The following is a 15,788-nucleotide window of genomic DNA, read 5'->3' as shown; positions in this document are numbered from 1 at the left end:
GCCCAAGGATTAATTGATTGTGCTCTAAATTATCTCCCTGATAGTATAGATCTGTAAATTTAGATCTGCTTAAGACGGTCCAATTTAATATAAGCATAACACAGAGTGTAAATGGTTGATTGAACTGAGCTGCATCTGCACTTTCAATTTAATATGATCATTGAAATTCAAAGTTCTGGACAATTGGAGCATTGTTCAAACAAACTGAAGTGTTGACGCCATCTGGTGGCAGATAGAAGTGACTGCAGTTACTTTAGCCAATCAGGATGACGTTTCTAGAAAAGATCGTCTATTCTATCAATGTATCACTTTGAGATAAAAACAAGTCCACCATTTGGATTAGTTGTCCTTTCTTCTTAATCATATGTTTAAAAAACAAACAAAACTAAATATTTTAGGTGCAGCAGCCATCGACTTTGTTATGATGTATGATGAGATTATTTTATTTTATTTTATCTATTCAGCAAAATCGATTAGGCAACATATAGGCTTACTGGCACCATTATTACCTAGAAAGGGAATTAGATCATGAGACCAGGTGATCAGCATTAATTAATTATCTGGGACATACCAGGGGTATATCTCAAGTCTCTTAATTTATGTCTCCTCGCTACTCTAGCGGTGATAACTGTGAACCTTTATTAGTATTAGCACAGTGAACATGTGTGCAGACACAAACTCCATCAGAGGTTTCTACAGCTGTTAAAGCCGACTGACAGCTGATCCAGCTGTGATCAGCTGTCGCCGTCATCAGAAATGGACGTCGCTTCACATGACGCTTCAGAGGAGAGCACGTCTCATGTCTCTTAAAACAAATTTCCTCGTTTCCTCTCTCCTCGCTTGGTTTCCTTGCGTCTCTCCTTGCATCCACAGTGGGAGAAACTAAGACGCAAGTGAGGTAAACGTGGATGCAATTTAAGAGACTTGGGATGCACCCCAGGTGTGCTACCTCTCTGGATATTTTGTCCATTGTGGCAGATTTTGTCCACACCTCTCTCTGTGAGCTCGATGTCCCCGACAAGAGTGAAGGTATTTACGGTACCCAGAAAAAAGTGGCAGAGTGAGACGTCGTCTTTTCCGCCTTTCACCTACCCCGAGTTTGAGGTTCATAGGTCAAAGGCTATACACGCTGCTCCACATGTGTTATTGTTTTGTTAATATAACGTGTAATGCAGCGAAATAAGCAGCAGTAATATGGGGAAGAATAAGAAGAACAAAATGAACGAGTCGGGGAAACAAGCTGTCAAGGCCGGGCAACAACCAAGGTAACCTAAAGAAGCTAATGTGTAAAGGCTAGCTAGCTGTTATTAGCTCGCTAAGTTAGTTGCCTGCAGTGGAGGAGGAAATATTCAGATCTTTTTCACAAGTAGAAGTAGCGATACAACAATGTAAAAACACTCCAGTACATGTAAAAATCCCGCATTTAAAATCTTACTCAGGTACTTAAGTATTATCGGCAAAATCAAAGTATGAAAAGTAAAAAATACTCTGAAATACAGTTGAATGGTTGCTCTAATGTTATTATTACTGTTGCATGAACGTGTAAGAAGCTTTTTGATGTTGTATAAATGTTAAAAAAGTGAGCTGATTTTAACTACTTTATGCACTGTTGGTTAATTTAATCTGTAAAAATGATGATTTTATAAATTGATCCTATGTTTTGGATGTAAAATATTGATATTGATCTGTAAATTCCTAAAAGTAGAGTAAAAGATACAATAATTCCCTCTAAAATGTATCAGAGATATTAAGCAGCAGAAAATGGAAATACTCAAGTAAAGTGCAAATTCCTCTAAATCGTATCTCAATACAGTACCTGAGTAAATGTACAAAAATAAGATCTAACAGGTGTATTTGTATCTAAATAAGGTTCAAGTCAAAGCTAACATTCCCTTTTTTTTTCTTGCATGCTAACTGGACTATGTGTCAAAATCTCAGTGATAAGAAGCATAAACGAGATGGTAAACCCAAGAAAGCCAAAGAAGAAGACCACCTCAAACACATCCCCTTCAGGCTCCGAGAGATTATGAAGAGCAAGGACAGAATGAAAGCAGGATCCTTGAAGGCAAAAAAGCTAAAAGATTGTGAGTAAGAAAAATCATCCTTATACTTTTTTTAATGTATTTAGTACCTACACGTCCGCTATAATTATATTTCTGTCTCCTCAGCCATCCTCCCTAAAAGCAAGGCAGATGATTCCCAGGATGGAGACATACCTGTGCCACATTTCAGGAGGAGAAAAGAGGAAAGTGAGGGAGCTTACAGGCGGCGCATGGATAATGAGACCAAACATGTCCTCTTCCTTACCAAGAACCAAGTAGAGAGAAAACCTGAGCTGGATGCAGACAAACAAGAAAGACCTGCAGACAAGGGCAAGTCGGAGAAGAAGAAGGAGTGAGTACTGGTTTTATAAATTGTTGTCATCTTTGGTTGTAGCTTCAGCCTAAATACATCAAGAAGTCACATGATTTGTCTTGGAAACATGTAGTGAATTAAAAACAACAATACTAAACCTTTTTAATGGACACATTACACACAAAAATGGTAAAACCCAACATGCAGTTAAATGACAATGACTACAACAAGAACAATAGAAAATAGACTATAACAGAGAAATGTAAAAGTAATTATTATTCTTGGATGATATATATATAATATGTCTAATTCACTTGATCTTTGCTGTCTTGTCACAGGTACGATAAAGCAAGAATACAGAAGCAACAGCAGAAAAAGTTGCACAAACAAGAGGCTCGGATGGAAAAAGAGATGTTCGTAGGTAATGTATGCTTGTATCTCTGCAAGTGTTACCACTACAAATGATGAGAGGTACCTCTCTAATTCAGTACAAGCATGCATATTGACTAGCTAAAATTAGGTGCATTTAAGATTATCAGGGCAGGAGGAAGGTTACATAGTACCTACATGCAGTGTCTGTGTTAAGATTTAAAAATATATGAATGACGTGTTCAGTTCTCCTGAAGTTCTGTCAGCAGCATTTCTTAATGTTCTGCAGTAGTTTGATGGTGTTTTGAGGTTGATGTCAGACAAGAGATGATTTCCCAAAAAACCTTGTTTTTGCCTGACTTTAGTTTTTAGAGCCCTGAAATCAAAGTGAGAAGTATCTTTAATTATTTAAATTTTGAACAGAAAAAAATGAAATGTTAAGAAATCTAAACTTATATGCTTATAGAACAAGGTCTCAGCAATCCAGCATTATTTCAGTGCAACCTCCTGATTTTGTATTTTTTTCATAAAACAGTCCAAAAGTGTGAGACCCTACTTTATGTGTTTTTCCTGTCATTACTTAGTTTTTGTCAACACCGTTAGACACAATACAAAGTAAATTGTTCCTATTTATTTAGTCTAATATAGATTTAGAGCTTTTAAATCATTGTCTCTGCACCATAGGTACACATATGCGCTGTTAAATGTTGAATACTAACTTCTGTTCATTTTTTATACTTTCACGTGTACTCCTTTAAAAACTTACATTACGCAACTTTTATCATCAGCAGTAAATATATAAAATAACCATTTTAGACATCAAAAAACACATTTTTAATTTTAAAAACAGTTAATTTAATAAATCAACTGTATTGGAGGAACAGATTGTAAGCATAATCATTTAAAACAAAGAAAATTCCATCTGACCATGGTGACAGTGGCCAAATTACAAACAATTAACAAACAGTCCCGACATTGTCGCCACTCAAGTGAATACTTCCTTGCTTAACAAATTTATTTAGCTAACAATTTGGTACAACAAATAATTTACATGCATGTCTTTTGATCAGATGGTTTTGGTGTTGAGACATAGAATAGATGTAAAGCACAGAAGGATGAATAACTTGAGTTTTACAGTTGGTTTCCTTTGAATGAACTTCCTGTGGAGGTTGAATATTGTGTCAGTCAGAATCATTCTCTGATGCTTTATTTTCTTCCGTGTTATCGTGTCCTGTTTGTCAGTCATCATTTGTTCAGCATCATGGTAGAAATCCTGAACCATCTGGGTTATTGTTTGAATGCAAGTGGAGTTTTTCGTCAGTAGCCCTTCTCTTTCGCAGTGTGTTGTATGTCAGCTCAAACTGTTTTGTCTGGTATATTAGGGAGCATTTCTTTAGAACCATACCTAACAGCAGCTTTACTGTACATTACCTGCCCTGCACCAGACAACAGACAGACAAAGTTAGTGACTAGCTGGTGAACATATTGGAGTGTTAAGCAGCTAAATAACTTTTCTTAGTTGATGGAGACCAAGATAGAGCTAAAAGGAAAGTGAACATTGTACTAACATTTGTTAGCTGAAGAAAGAAACATATCAACAACTTTATAAGGTAATAACATGTCAGTGTTGTGTTTACAGCATGTTCTGATGCCTCCAAAAATGCCATAAATGCTGCTTTAATCACATAATTTAATCACTTGAAAAAGACTGGAAACAAAGCTTGTTTATACTGATCTAATGATTTTTATTTTCTAGATAATGTCCCTTTTGGTGAAGTTACAATGGAACCACCTTCTCTGAGCGCCAAACCCAAGAAAGCTCCGATCAAATCTCAGGTAACCTGCTATGGTGTGATCACATGTTCTGTCAGTGTTCTTAAAGCTTGAGTAAGTGGTTAACTGTCGTTTCTATCTTCTTCTCCAACCACCAGAAGGCATCAAAGGAGCTGCTTCTCAACACTCTCCTAGGCCACACAATGACCTCCACAACCAAACCCTCCATGGCCAGACAGAGAATCATGGAGGAGGAGCGGGAGCGAGCAGTGGAGGCCTACCGTCACCTCAAGAAACAGAAACAGCAGCAGCACAACGCTAGGATCGCTGGTCTGGAAAAACTCAAGAACCTTCAGTGATGTCTGATGTCATGTCACCTTAAGGAATTATATTTTCCTCAATTACACTCAAGTGTCAGTGACTGTGGGCAGCAGTGTTCAGAAACTGACATAGATTGTATTCGTCAGCAGACTGTATATGTGTTGTGTAGCTCTGGAACTGAAATGCTAGTGGGGGAGCTTACCACAATGTTGCTTCCTGTTGGGAAAAGCAGCATACATTTGCATCCATATGGTGCAGTTTCAGGTGAGTCATTAACTACATTCACCTACCACAGTCATTATCACATATTGAGGTCAGAAGAGAGCAGGACATTCAAATGATTAATGGTTTTATATCTTTTGAAGAAGACAAACTGATTACTCCAAAATGAAATCCTTTTCAGAAATGTGTTGGTTTCTTTTCTTTGTGACGTTGTCGGATGTTTACTGGCAAGCATTCATTTGTATATTCACTCTTCTCATTGCGTTTTTAGGCTACCACAATGACATCATTTGGGATGCTGTGGGCAATAAAATCACAATAAAATCACAAAGGTTATATCAAGTCAAAGATAAACCTCTTGACTGTGTGCTTAGGTCCCACTAGATGGCAGTCCTCCTGTAGAAAGCTGCTCTCACACTGTTTGGAGAGCTGACAGAACATGCTGACTGAACTTGTCTTTTGACTTTTAAAAAATTAAACATTCATTTTTGGTGGCACATTTTGCCATTTTATATATGTGAGCAAATGACTGCAGTATTTTACCATATTTAGATCTGTATTTGGTAAGTGAAAATGAGCAATTTATATATAAAATGTGTATAAAGAAGAACAATCTCACCACCGGGTCTTTTTAGTAGCTTTTCTGGAGCCTTCGGTCATACTACATGGTCTTCATCAACAGAGGGAGTTTGCCCAGTTGTTATAGAAATTGCAGATGCTTAAATTTCCATTTCACCTGAACACTAAGATAAGACATCACTCTTGACCATGGAAACAGCTACTGAGCAAACAATCTCACCACCACCACGTCCATTTAGTAGCTGCTCTGGAGCTTTTAGTCACATGACATGATCATCTTTGAACATCATGTGGTTTGTTTTCTCAGCTGCTGTTCCCAAGATCAAGAATTCACTTTGGAAACCTCAACAATAAGAATACATTTATTAAAAAAAACAAAAAAAACTGTTTTGATATGAAATGCAAAAACTGTTCATACTTTGTGTTCATGTGTACCTCTCTGAGAACCCTGAAGCCTGGGGTAAATAAATCAGCCTTTTTAAATGCCGAACACTTATTAGAGCCTGGCACAGCTATTTACATTTGTAATCCTTTAAAGGTTACCCTCTGTTCATTCCAGCTATGAACAAGGCCTTTGTTTGAACATCGACCTCTGGGACAAATTGTACAAATTCAAATTCAGAGATGTTTTGTCTGACAGCTTGATCTTTCAAAGCATCTTTGACCTAAAAGCAAACATTACGCTGATAATATTTTTGCAATATAACCAGATGGTATTAATATTGAATACCTGTTGTCTGGACTGTGGGTTCTCAGTCATTTCTGTTTGATCAGCTTGACCAGTAAAACCATCTGTCCTTTTTTTGGTTTTGTTTTGTTTTTTCTTTCTCTGTGTTTGTCCACTCAGGGTTGTCACAGTGACAAGGAAATGCATTAAGTGAGGACAGCTGCTTGTGATTGGTTGTGGTGGCTCCCTTGAGCTGAGCACAGCCACCACTGGTCACGTAACCACAAATGTCCATGTGCACAAGACAGCTATTCGTATTATCAAGTGATTTACAGTTGCTGCCTGTCAGAGGAAGGTGGTGATTTTGATTTCAGCTGAAGTCACTGACCAGGAATAAATGTCTAATACACTTACTATATACTGTAAATACTTTAAATGTATTTCTGCAGAGTGACACCTCACCAGCTTACAGTGTTGTCCATTAATCTAGAGCTAACCAGGTCAGTTACATTAGGCAACTACTGCCTGAATGCTCTGTTTTGTTTAAATTTGGATACATTTTTCCTGCGCATGGTCACCCTTGGGAGTCATTTGACAAAGCTGCGGTGCCCATCTGCATCTATTTTGCAGCTCTTTGCATCAGTTTTTCTATCTATGCACTGGGGTTAAAAGGGTATAAAGCAAAGCCTTACAAAATAGTTTGTGCCAGTGAGTGAGTACTCATGGCTGCTGACAGTACAGGATGGTGGGAGTAATTGGGAGTGAGCCTACTCAGCCTGCTGCTAGGCAGCCACAGCTCACTCTGAGGCTTGTAAAAGTGTGTGTGTGTGTGTGTGTGTGTGTGTGTGTGTGTGTGTGTGTGTGTGTGTGTATGAGAATTATTGTATCTCTTGCTGTAGAGAAAAGGAAGAACTCATAAGTCAAAGCACTTGACTGTACTAATATGTCCTTTCACAGTAATGTTTTTATTATAGGTTTATTTAAAAACCATATAATCTCTGTAGCATTTTAAAACGGTTTCAAAAATTAAATCACATTGAGCCTGTGTGTGTGTGTGTGTGTGACAGAGAGAGAGATAGAGAGAGTGTGATTATTTGCATCCCACTCAGCTTCTTATGTAACAGATATGCATGCGGTGAAGGCCCCCGGCCAGTATTGTGTTGCTGTTATTGTCAGACAATGCAGTTTGTATTAAATCTTATTCTTTCGTCCCCAATACAAAATATAAGTGCGTCCCCTCGGTGCCACTAAAACTATCACAGCCCTAAATTCATACTGGAAAAGCGCATTACTTGGATTTATTGTTTGGGTTTAGTAACACTCCCACAATATCACTCTCAGTGCCTCCTACGATAGTTTTCTGCCTCGTTCAGCAGCACTCCACAGCGAGAGAGCCTTTCCCCGACGAGGCCCCAGGTAAAGCTGTTAAAGCTTATCAAGCCAACATATGTAAATAACTGCCCAGGGCAGTGTATATGGTAATCCTTGTGACACTTCCTCTTGCAGAATGCAATATTTGCTTCTTCATGACCTGTTTAAATCCAAACATCCAACAGCCATACATGATTTAAGTAACCTTTCATAGGTTTAATAAGTTAGAATTTACACCGTTTACATAAAATTACATATTTTATGAATCCAAGGCATTACGATATCACATGGCTTTCAGAGGAAGTCTGAATCACAACATTTCACAAGTTGACATATTATGCAACAGCCCACAGATTAACAAATTGCAGTCAGCAGAAGCAGATTTATGAACAAAAAAAAAAATGTCTGTGATAAAGCAATTACAACTTTCAATGTTTGTGAATGAAAACTAACATGTAATAATTCAATTATATAATTATACCTCCTTGTCTACCATTTCTCCAATATCAGTCTACAGTAGTCAGTGCAGTACAGTGGAGCAGCTGTCACCTAAAAATGATATATATTTTTCCACTTTAGGCACTATTTGAAAAAGAGGAGACATGCCGTGCATGAACATCAGCGGAAATAAAGAATAAGGCAAAATGAGGAAGTCTGTGTGAGAGGAGCTAGATCATATTACTGCATATTGTTAAAGATTCACCACAGTGTGTTATTATGTAAATTGTCTTCCTAAGGAAGAGGTATGGGGATGTACATTACATTTGATACTAGGAACTCAGAGGCTACAAAAAAACCCAATTGGGGATTAATTTCATACTGGAGCTGTAACAACCCAGTGTCTGGTTGACAGTGCAATGTCCTCTCGACTTATGCTGCCTGTGTGTCCTTAAGGTGGCAAAGACTCGGCTGAGTGGGGCAGGGAGCTGCGGCCTCCTGGGTTCAAAGATGGGGGTGTGGCTCGAGGAATCTTTGTGTCTTGGTCCATCTGTGAAAACACACAGACAAGTGATTATTTTAGATGTGACAGAAGAGGAGATGGTTCGTGGTGTAAAATATTGAGGACACTCACCTTAGTCAGACCCTTGGCAATCAGGGCGATTTCAGTTGGCTGGTATACACAACTTCGTAGCTGACCGTTATAAGCACCATATGGAGACACTGGAAGAGTATGTGATGATTGTCATTGCAGACCAATTTAGGTCAAAACAGCTAGGAAAATTAGCTATAGGAACAACTGATGACATTTACTCAAATTGACCAGCTATGTGAGTCCATATTTGCTGCGTCTGTCAGGAAAAATCAGACACCATGTACAAGTTGGATATTTTGAAACTTTAAAAGCACGCTGCAGTATCCTACCTGTTTTAAATATGTGACAGTGTCCTCACATCCAAACATTTTGCAGTTATTGCTTCCCTCTTATAAATTTCTGTTTATCGTAAGAGTAATACATTGTAAACACAGCATGGTAAATATACCTGTCTCAGCATTGTTCAGTAGTTGACAGTACTGATTGAATATAAAGAGATGAACTGTCTGTTTACAAGCAAATAAATAAGATTATTATAAGACCTTGTAACTGTAATGTGGGGATTTTCGTTTCCAAGTGACTGAGTGATGTAAGTGCTGTATAATATTGGCCAAGGACACAACCTTCAGTAAGTAGATCAGACCTTTTTCCTAAAAAGGGGCATGATGTATGAATGGCACATATTTAGTTTTATAAGTAGACTGTCGTGGGCACTGCCAGACACTAAAACATGGACAAAAAAACCCAATTCACTATCTGCAGGCCTCACAATGTATGACAGTGACAATGAATGTGTTAAAATAAAGCCTTTTGTAGGGCCTTAGGCTATGGTCATTCCACAGACAAATTTTGCATAACAGGCGCCACACAGTATTCAGCAGGAAAGGCTACAGTGGTATACAGTGGCTATAAAAAGTATTCACACAGAATCCCCTCCCCCTCTTAGAACAGTTGAATAGCAGCGGATACTGTTCAAATTTATTTCCATTCAAATTCTTGACTACCTGAACAGTTTTGCAAGTGAAATGTTGTGTTTTAGAATCATTTTGTATAGATGTGTTGGTATTTTTTTTTCTTCTGTTGATCAGTGTCCCATGGCTGACATATTCTTATTTGTTGTGAAAGATTTTGGCCAAACATTAAATATATAATAGACTTCATTGTGACTGTTTGTCAGCTCACCTGTGCTAATCAGGATTAAAGCTAACAGAAGGGGACAAAGACTTTAAGGAAGAATTCAAAATAATTAGCAACTGTGAGGAAAGAAAGCCTGCAATAGTAATGTTTTACTGCCATCAGCCTGTCAGCAGTTTGTGAGGGGATTTTAACAATAATGATTATGCTGACAATTAATTACAGTGGACTTTTGGCCTGCATGCAAGTTGTTACTTCCATGTATTTCATGGTTATACTTGCTAACAAGTGCTGGGTTCAGATTGACAAATGGCAACTATTCTGCTACTTTTTTGCTGTTTTGTCAAAAATAGAAATAGTAAAATGACAATTTTACAGTATTTTCCTTTGATGCAAGAGGCAACAGCAGATATACTGCTTTCTGCAAGTATTGTCAGATTAATGGTACCTCACAACAGCTACATTGTTGCACTTCATTATGTCATATAGGTCTGTGTTTGGTTGAAACACTATTGCCAATTTTTACACAAAAGAAGGGTGTCTGCCCAAAACATCCGTGCTTAAATAAATCACTTAATTGGAGTGCTTTCCTGCTCAATCTTGATGTTTAGCTCTGGGGATTCCATCTATACAAAAGGTGTTGATTAATTATTATTGTAAGATTAAGGCAGACCATAATGTGTTATGCTGTACCTGTTGGAGATTCATCCATAGAGAAGGCTTTATTCTCCATGTACACATTCTGGTGGGGTGGCTCTGGCTCTTTAAGGATGTTGTCGTAAACCAGGCTCCTGGCAGGATAGACATCTCCATCATGGGGCTCTTCCTGGTCTGGGTCCTCCTGGGTCAGTAAGCAGATTTCTGGGATGGTGTAGAGGAAGAGGAACACCCAGGCATTTGACACCACAGCTACGGCCAGAGTAGGATCGTCCCAACTGGGGTTTCCAACCACTTGGTTCCCATGGATGTACATGACAATCCAAGCTACCCAGATAGCCATGGTTAGGAGCCCTGTGAACAGGATAAAAGCTCCATCTCGGCGCCACTTCTTGTTCTTATGTGTCAGTGAGGGCAGAGCCATCAGCACCACAGCAAGCAGCAGAACCATCACATAGATCAGTGCCATCACAAAGTCCTGGTTAGCAATGCCGCAGGACAGGTCAGGGATGTTGATACTTCTGGGTGGGCTCCTGGCCACAGTGATGATAAGCCACTCAGTGTTGATGATTACTTCGACGAGCCAGAGACCCAGTGCTCCCAGGCATAACATCCAGCTCCTGGGCCCCCGGCCTCGCCGCTCCAGCAGAGCGAGCCACAAACCATGCATCACCAGGCAGGCTAGACAGCCTGAGAATAGTACCCCGAAGAGAAACCTCCGTGCAGCACAGCTGGTGGAATACCGACCCACAATGAAGGCAAAAGTTAGGCCAAAAAGTCCCAGAGTGAAAACTAGAATGCTGGCCTGCAGGGCCACCATACCTTTCCTCTTCTTGTCTGTCACAAATGGTAGACAGGCCATGAGGATGACAAACAGAACAAAGGAAGTCACCACACCAGCAGCAGCAACAGCCTCCACCACGACCCCCCACACTACAGTCAGGTCACACAAGTTGTAATATATGGAGCTGATGCTGGAACCACATCCTTTCGGGGCACTTGTCGGGACCATGGCTTCCATGCAGATTTTTTAAAGATGCTGCAAAAAAAAATTGAATGACAGATTATTTATCGATGTATAACTGCAAAGATTCTCAGTCAAGTAGGTCTTGGTTGCAGAAGTCGGTGTAATTCTACATGCAAATACAAACTTTATTATTATTTGCATCACAGATTATTAAAACAGACATGCAAAGAAACCTAGATACTTTGCATTCAACTGCAAACAGAATATTCCCACAATATCCCATAAACACTGTCTCACAGAAGAGTAAATAAAGTTAGCTCTATGATCCACAATATATTACACAATTTATCTCAGTTGTGTGGAACCCCTGCATTTAATAACAACATGGGATGATTGTGCAATGGATTCTTATCTCAGACACAGTCTAGACTTACTACATGATTTCATTTGTGGAGGCATCATTTTAGCATTTTTACCATGAGACAGAATGTTCCCCATTCAGCATCCCTGCTCCAGCAGATATAGCCCACTGATGTCATTAAGTGGTCAAGAAGGATTGTTTTGTATTTAACTTTCCAATAGTTTTTCACTGTCAATTTAATAATATTTCTTCTGTAAAATACAAAAATCTACAGTATATCCTAATCTACAGTATGACCTAAATACTTATAGTCGTCAAATAGAATTGTTGCTTTCCAGTGAAAATCATGTATCTCCAAATTTGGTCATTTAGAATTTTTGATATAAACTGAAATATTAAGTGTTCCTGTGTGAGTTTAGAAAATTCTTATTGTCACTTATTAGCTAAATAAACCATTTAAAACCCATTTCTGTGGATTTTTTTTTTCTAAGACCATGAAAAGTTGACATTTTGAAGTTACGTGGTTTTCACAGGACAGTGAATATTAATCTTATGCTGATTTTAGAATGGCACATTAAAAAGTCCCTGACTCAACTATTATTATAAGTGTATAAGGCAAACACGATGAAAGTAATTGATTCAAGGGTGACTTTCCGTCAGGTAGTCTCACCTGGACTGATGGCTGGTCGCCGCTCCAACAGGTGACTCAGGTGAATTTACTCCGGTGAGAATAACCCACCTCAGAAAAAAAAAGGTTGCCTTTGCCGAAATATTTGTTTTTCGCGAGTATTATCAGGCTCCAGACAGATTATTCGACCAATTTCCACGCGTTTAAATGTCCCCTAATGAACCCTCGGGATGTTCCGGGCGGAATCAGTCATCCATCCGCCCACTCCTTCCCTGCTGTTGTTGAGCCATGTAGTACTGTACAATCCACTCACCGGCAGTCACATCAAAGTAATTGTCCTGTACAGTTACTATTCTGTGAAAACACCTTCTGTAACGACTCAAGCTCAGACCTCTCTGTCTCTATATCCGACCTTTCTGGTGTTCCCAGCTTTGCATATTCTGTGAGATTAAAAGCTGGTATTTATTTCAGGCAGCTTACATCCAAACAAAGGGGCCACTCACCTACCAAGTGAGACATTTCCACTTGTATACAGGCTATTCAACATGGCCAGAGCCTGCGACCAGTTTGTCATAAAGAGACTGATGATGATGAATGGCTTTAATAAGTTTAGTGATTAGATCAGTATTGTGATTGGTCTTTAAAGGTCCTTTCTTATGACATTATCAGCTGTTGCACATACAACAGTTTATAGGCCTGTTTGTCAGCATTAAGTAAAAGCAAAAGGCCCATGTTAATTTGTTCAATTTAAGAATAACTCAAATGTGTGCCGTTTAGTGTGCATAAGAGGCATAGGTTAAATCTAATCATAATCAGGTATTTTCTCACTTAACCGTCATCCTACCAACAATTTATATTTGTATTTAATATTTAACACACTTAACAAGGACTACCAACTGGGGTCCCCAAGAATAAACTACTGTAACAATCAACCATCATAGCAAAATATTAACTCACTTCTTCTCAAAACATTATTAGTTAATATGATTAATGTCATCTGGAAAAAAAACAGATGATTGGCTACTAAATTTAGGAAAGTTACAGTTAATTTGCATATTGTGTCAAACAAAAACAAAAACAAAATTCTTTAATATAAATTGCAGCTTTTATCTCAAGTACAGTCTTTCCACAAATCCTTCAAAATGACTGACAGTGCCCCTACACCCGCTGATGGTGTGTGATACTTTCAATTAGGACCCATGGCAAACATGAACTAAGTAAATAGTTCCATCTATTAAAACTGCATAAGAGGAATTGGGTTCTTTTGACTGGGGTCTCCCAGAACCCCAATACATTGTTTTTTGTTGTTGTTGTTTTGACAACAACAATGATATAAAGTCATGATATAAAGTCATTAGGAATAAATTGATTGACAAAGCCATGAAAAATTGGAATGATAGAATAAAGCATCTGTGAGATATGACAAAAGCTATACCTCTGGGGTCTGCGAGTACCCCGATCAGTAGGATTAAGGTTAAAGGATAGTACTTCAGATTAGTCAGCATCAGAAAGAAGACTGTGCATCCAGTTTGCAGAGCCACCTGGTGGAAAAATATTGTCATAGGAGAGATGTACTCCTGTGTTTTTCAGTCAAACACAATCAAATCAGATTACACAATAAAATAGATCTTGTTATTGATCTGTTGTGAGCCATGCCATTTAACAACCATTGGATAAATAAGAACATTGACTGATGCCATTGATTTTAAGCTTTTACATTGTCCCTATTCAAAAAGTAAAGATATATTTAGAACAAGGCTCTTTTTGGAAAAAATGTGAACACCTGAAATTTGCTAAGATACTGGGGTACAAATACATTTTAGTTTTATAAATAACTTTGACATATATTTAATTTAATATTTTGTATTTTGCACTTTGCACTTTTAACATGTTGTAGGGCTAGGAGTATTTTTGAGATATACAGTATTTACTCTGATTTCCTGATTATCAATCTTACTCATTTAATTATAATACTTGCAGTTTCAACTAGAAAAAAAGACAAGAGAGTCGGTAGGCCTCCTAATGCAACTAGTGCAGCACTGACATACAGTGACACACAGAAATGCTTATAGAAATAATAGAAATAAGTCAGTGTGAGACACAATAGCAGAATGCACCATATATTCCATGTATTTTATATTTTTTTTGTAATTTATATTTTATTTTATTTGACACTTGATGCATTCAACATGTAAGATGTGTGTTTACAGTATATAAAAAGCCATTTGTGTAATATTTTAGAATCCTGGTTAGATGGTGCATCCTCTCTGGGTTCAGCACAAGAGTAAGGTCATCCAGGACACCTTGCTGAAGCCAACTTTGGCGTTCAGCCTGTACTAAACGTACTGTTTAAACTGTGTGATGGAGCCCCCTGTGGTGCATCGATCCCTCAATGGATCTCATCCCGAGGGGTGCTCTACAAATCCAGCAGTTTGTCAATCCACCCCCCCCCACCCCTTTGCATTGTGGTGCTGTTAGCACATTCTTAATAGGAGCTGATCTCAAAGGAGAAAGCAATGTGACCTTAATGAAGGACATGCCCTTTACAAATGTACACTCTGTTTCCAGCTACACAGCAGTTGCAGAAATGTGTTTTAGTAGCTGGAAAAACCAATCTCACCACAGTGTTACTATACCAGATAGACCAGTATGTTAACACAAATCTCATTATTTGCTTTCATATAAATTCATTACATTCATATAAATCTACCTCCCAAAATAAAAGCAGATATAAGATGCTACCATACATGATCCTCCTTGTGTAGCAGGCTTCATTAGGGCACCTCAGAAGCACCGCTGTCCTCTGAGGACCTGTCAGGTTATTCATAGCAGTGGCTCAGGTTGGGGTCTTGCAGGATGTCTCTTCTCCTGCATTTTTACTGCAGCCCAACAGCCCTCACGGCTTCACTACAACCTAATTCCCTCTGAAATGATGTCTCTCCCTGTTTGTCTCATAGCGGGCACAGTAGCTATTTTAAACACATTAATCCCATCGCAGCATGTTAGCATAAATATTTCGATTGGACTAATGGTCTAGTCAGATGCACAGATTTTTTTAAGAATATCACATCCATACCGAACTTATCTGTTTGAGAAGATTTTAACAGGGATCTCAGTATTGACTGACCCATCTCTGAGGACAGATCAATGCTAGCTGAGTGGTAAATAAAGGCTCATTTAACTGACACTGTAAACATCTTTCTGAACCCTGAGGTCATGACCAGAGGCTTCATCTCCGTCTGTTGTATCCCAGTTACTGCATGTTATTCTAGGATGTGTGAGTCTTTCATGTCATGTGGCTCTTGAGCTCCCTTTGAGTAGTTTAAGCATTTTGTATTGATTATTATAGTT

At 38.5% G+C, this 15,788-nt stretch overlaps 2 protein-coding genes across 3 annotated transcripts; one reads left to right on the top strand and one right to left on the bottom strand.

Moving 5' to 3' along the window:
- The first annotated feature begins 797 nt into the window (after positions 1 to 797).
- ccdc137 (coiled-coil domain containing 137) lies at positions 798 to 5,658 on the top strand. Of its 2 annotated transcripts, none has more exons than XM_042392636.1 (6): positions 798 to 1,265; positions 1,939 to 2,084; positions 2,169 to 2,394; positions 2,694 to 2,776; positions 4,481 to 4,560; positions 4,659 to 5,658. In XM_042392636.1, exons 1-6 carry the CDS (start codon positions 1,195 to 1,197, stop codon positions 4,854 to 4,856), a joined length of 804 nt encoding a protein of 267 aa, XP_042248570.1. In that variant the 5' UTR covers positions 798 to 1,194; the 3' UTR covers positions 4,857 to 5,658. The 2 variants fall into 2 exon arrangements, with proteins under 2 accessions (XP_042248570.1, XP_042248569.1); XM_042392635.1 differs by having other exon boundaries at positions 4,656 to 5,658.
- A 2,177-nt stretch (positions 5,659 to 7,835) lies between these two features.
- LOC121884540 (G-protein coupled receptor family C group 5 member C-like) lies at positions 7,836 to 12,692 on the bottom strand. Its single transcript, XM_042393414.1, has 4 exons — positions 12,480 to 12,692; positions 10,518 to 11,520; positions 8,730 to 8,818; positions 7,836 to 8,645 (listed from the first exon to the last, which is right to left on the bottom strand). Exons 2-4 carry the CDS (start codon positions 11,500 to 11,502, stop codon positions 8,547 to 8,549), a joined length of 1,173 nt encoding a protein of 390 aa, XP_042249348.1. The 5' UTR covers positions 11,503 to 11,520; positions 12,480 to 12,692; the 3' UTR covers positions 7,836 to 8,546.
- Between the last annotated feature and the right edge of the window lie 3,096 nt (positions 12,693 to 15,788).

Source organism: Thunnus maccoyii, chromosome 18 (genome assembly GCF_910596095.1).
Source record: "Thunnus maccoyii chromosome 18, fThuMac1.1, whole genome shotgun sequence".
Lineage (NCBI taxonomy): Eukaryota > Metazoa > Chordata > Actinopteri > Scombriformes > Scombridae > Thunnus > Thunnus maccoyii.
Note: the sequence above shows the minus strand (reverse complement) of the source record. Positions and strands in the feature narration are given on the sequence as shown.

Excerpts from the sequence above, each read along its gene's own strand:
- ccdc137 (XM_042392635.1), top strand. The coding sequence starts at position 1,195 with ATGGGGAAGAATAAGAAGAACAAAATGAACGAGTCGGGGAAACAAGCT. Across the intron at positions 1,266-1,938 it reads AAGGCCGGGCAACAACCAAG|TGATAAGAAGCATAAACGAG; the intron begins GTAACCTAAAGA and ends TCAAAATCTCAG. Across the intron at positions 2,085-2,168 it reads GGCAAAAAAGCTAAAAGATT|CCATCCTCCCTAAAAGCAAG; the intron begins GTGAGTAAGAAA and ends CTGTCTCCTCAG.
- LOC121884540 (XM_042393414.1), bottom strand. The coding sequence starts at position 11,502 with ATGGAAGCCATGGTCCCGACAAGTGCCCCGAAAGGATGTGGTTCCAGC. Across the intron at positions 8,819-10,517 it reads TATGGATGAATCTCCAACAG|TGTCTCCATATGGTGCTTAT; the intron begins GTACAGCATAAC and ends ATACTCTTCCAG. Across the intron at positions 8,646-8,729 it reads TTGCCAAGGGTCTGACTAAG|ATGGACCAAGACACAAAGAT; the intron begins GTGAGTGTCCTC and ends GTGTTTTCACAG.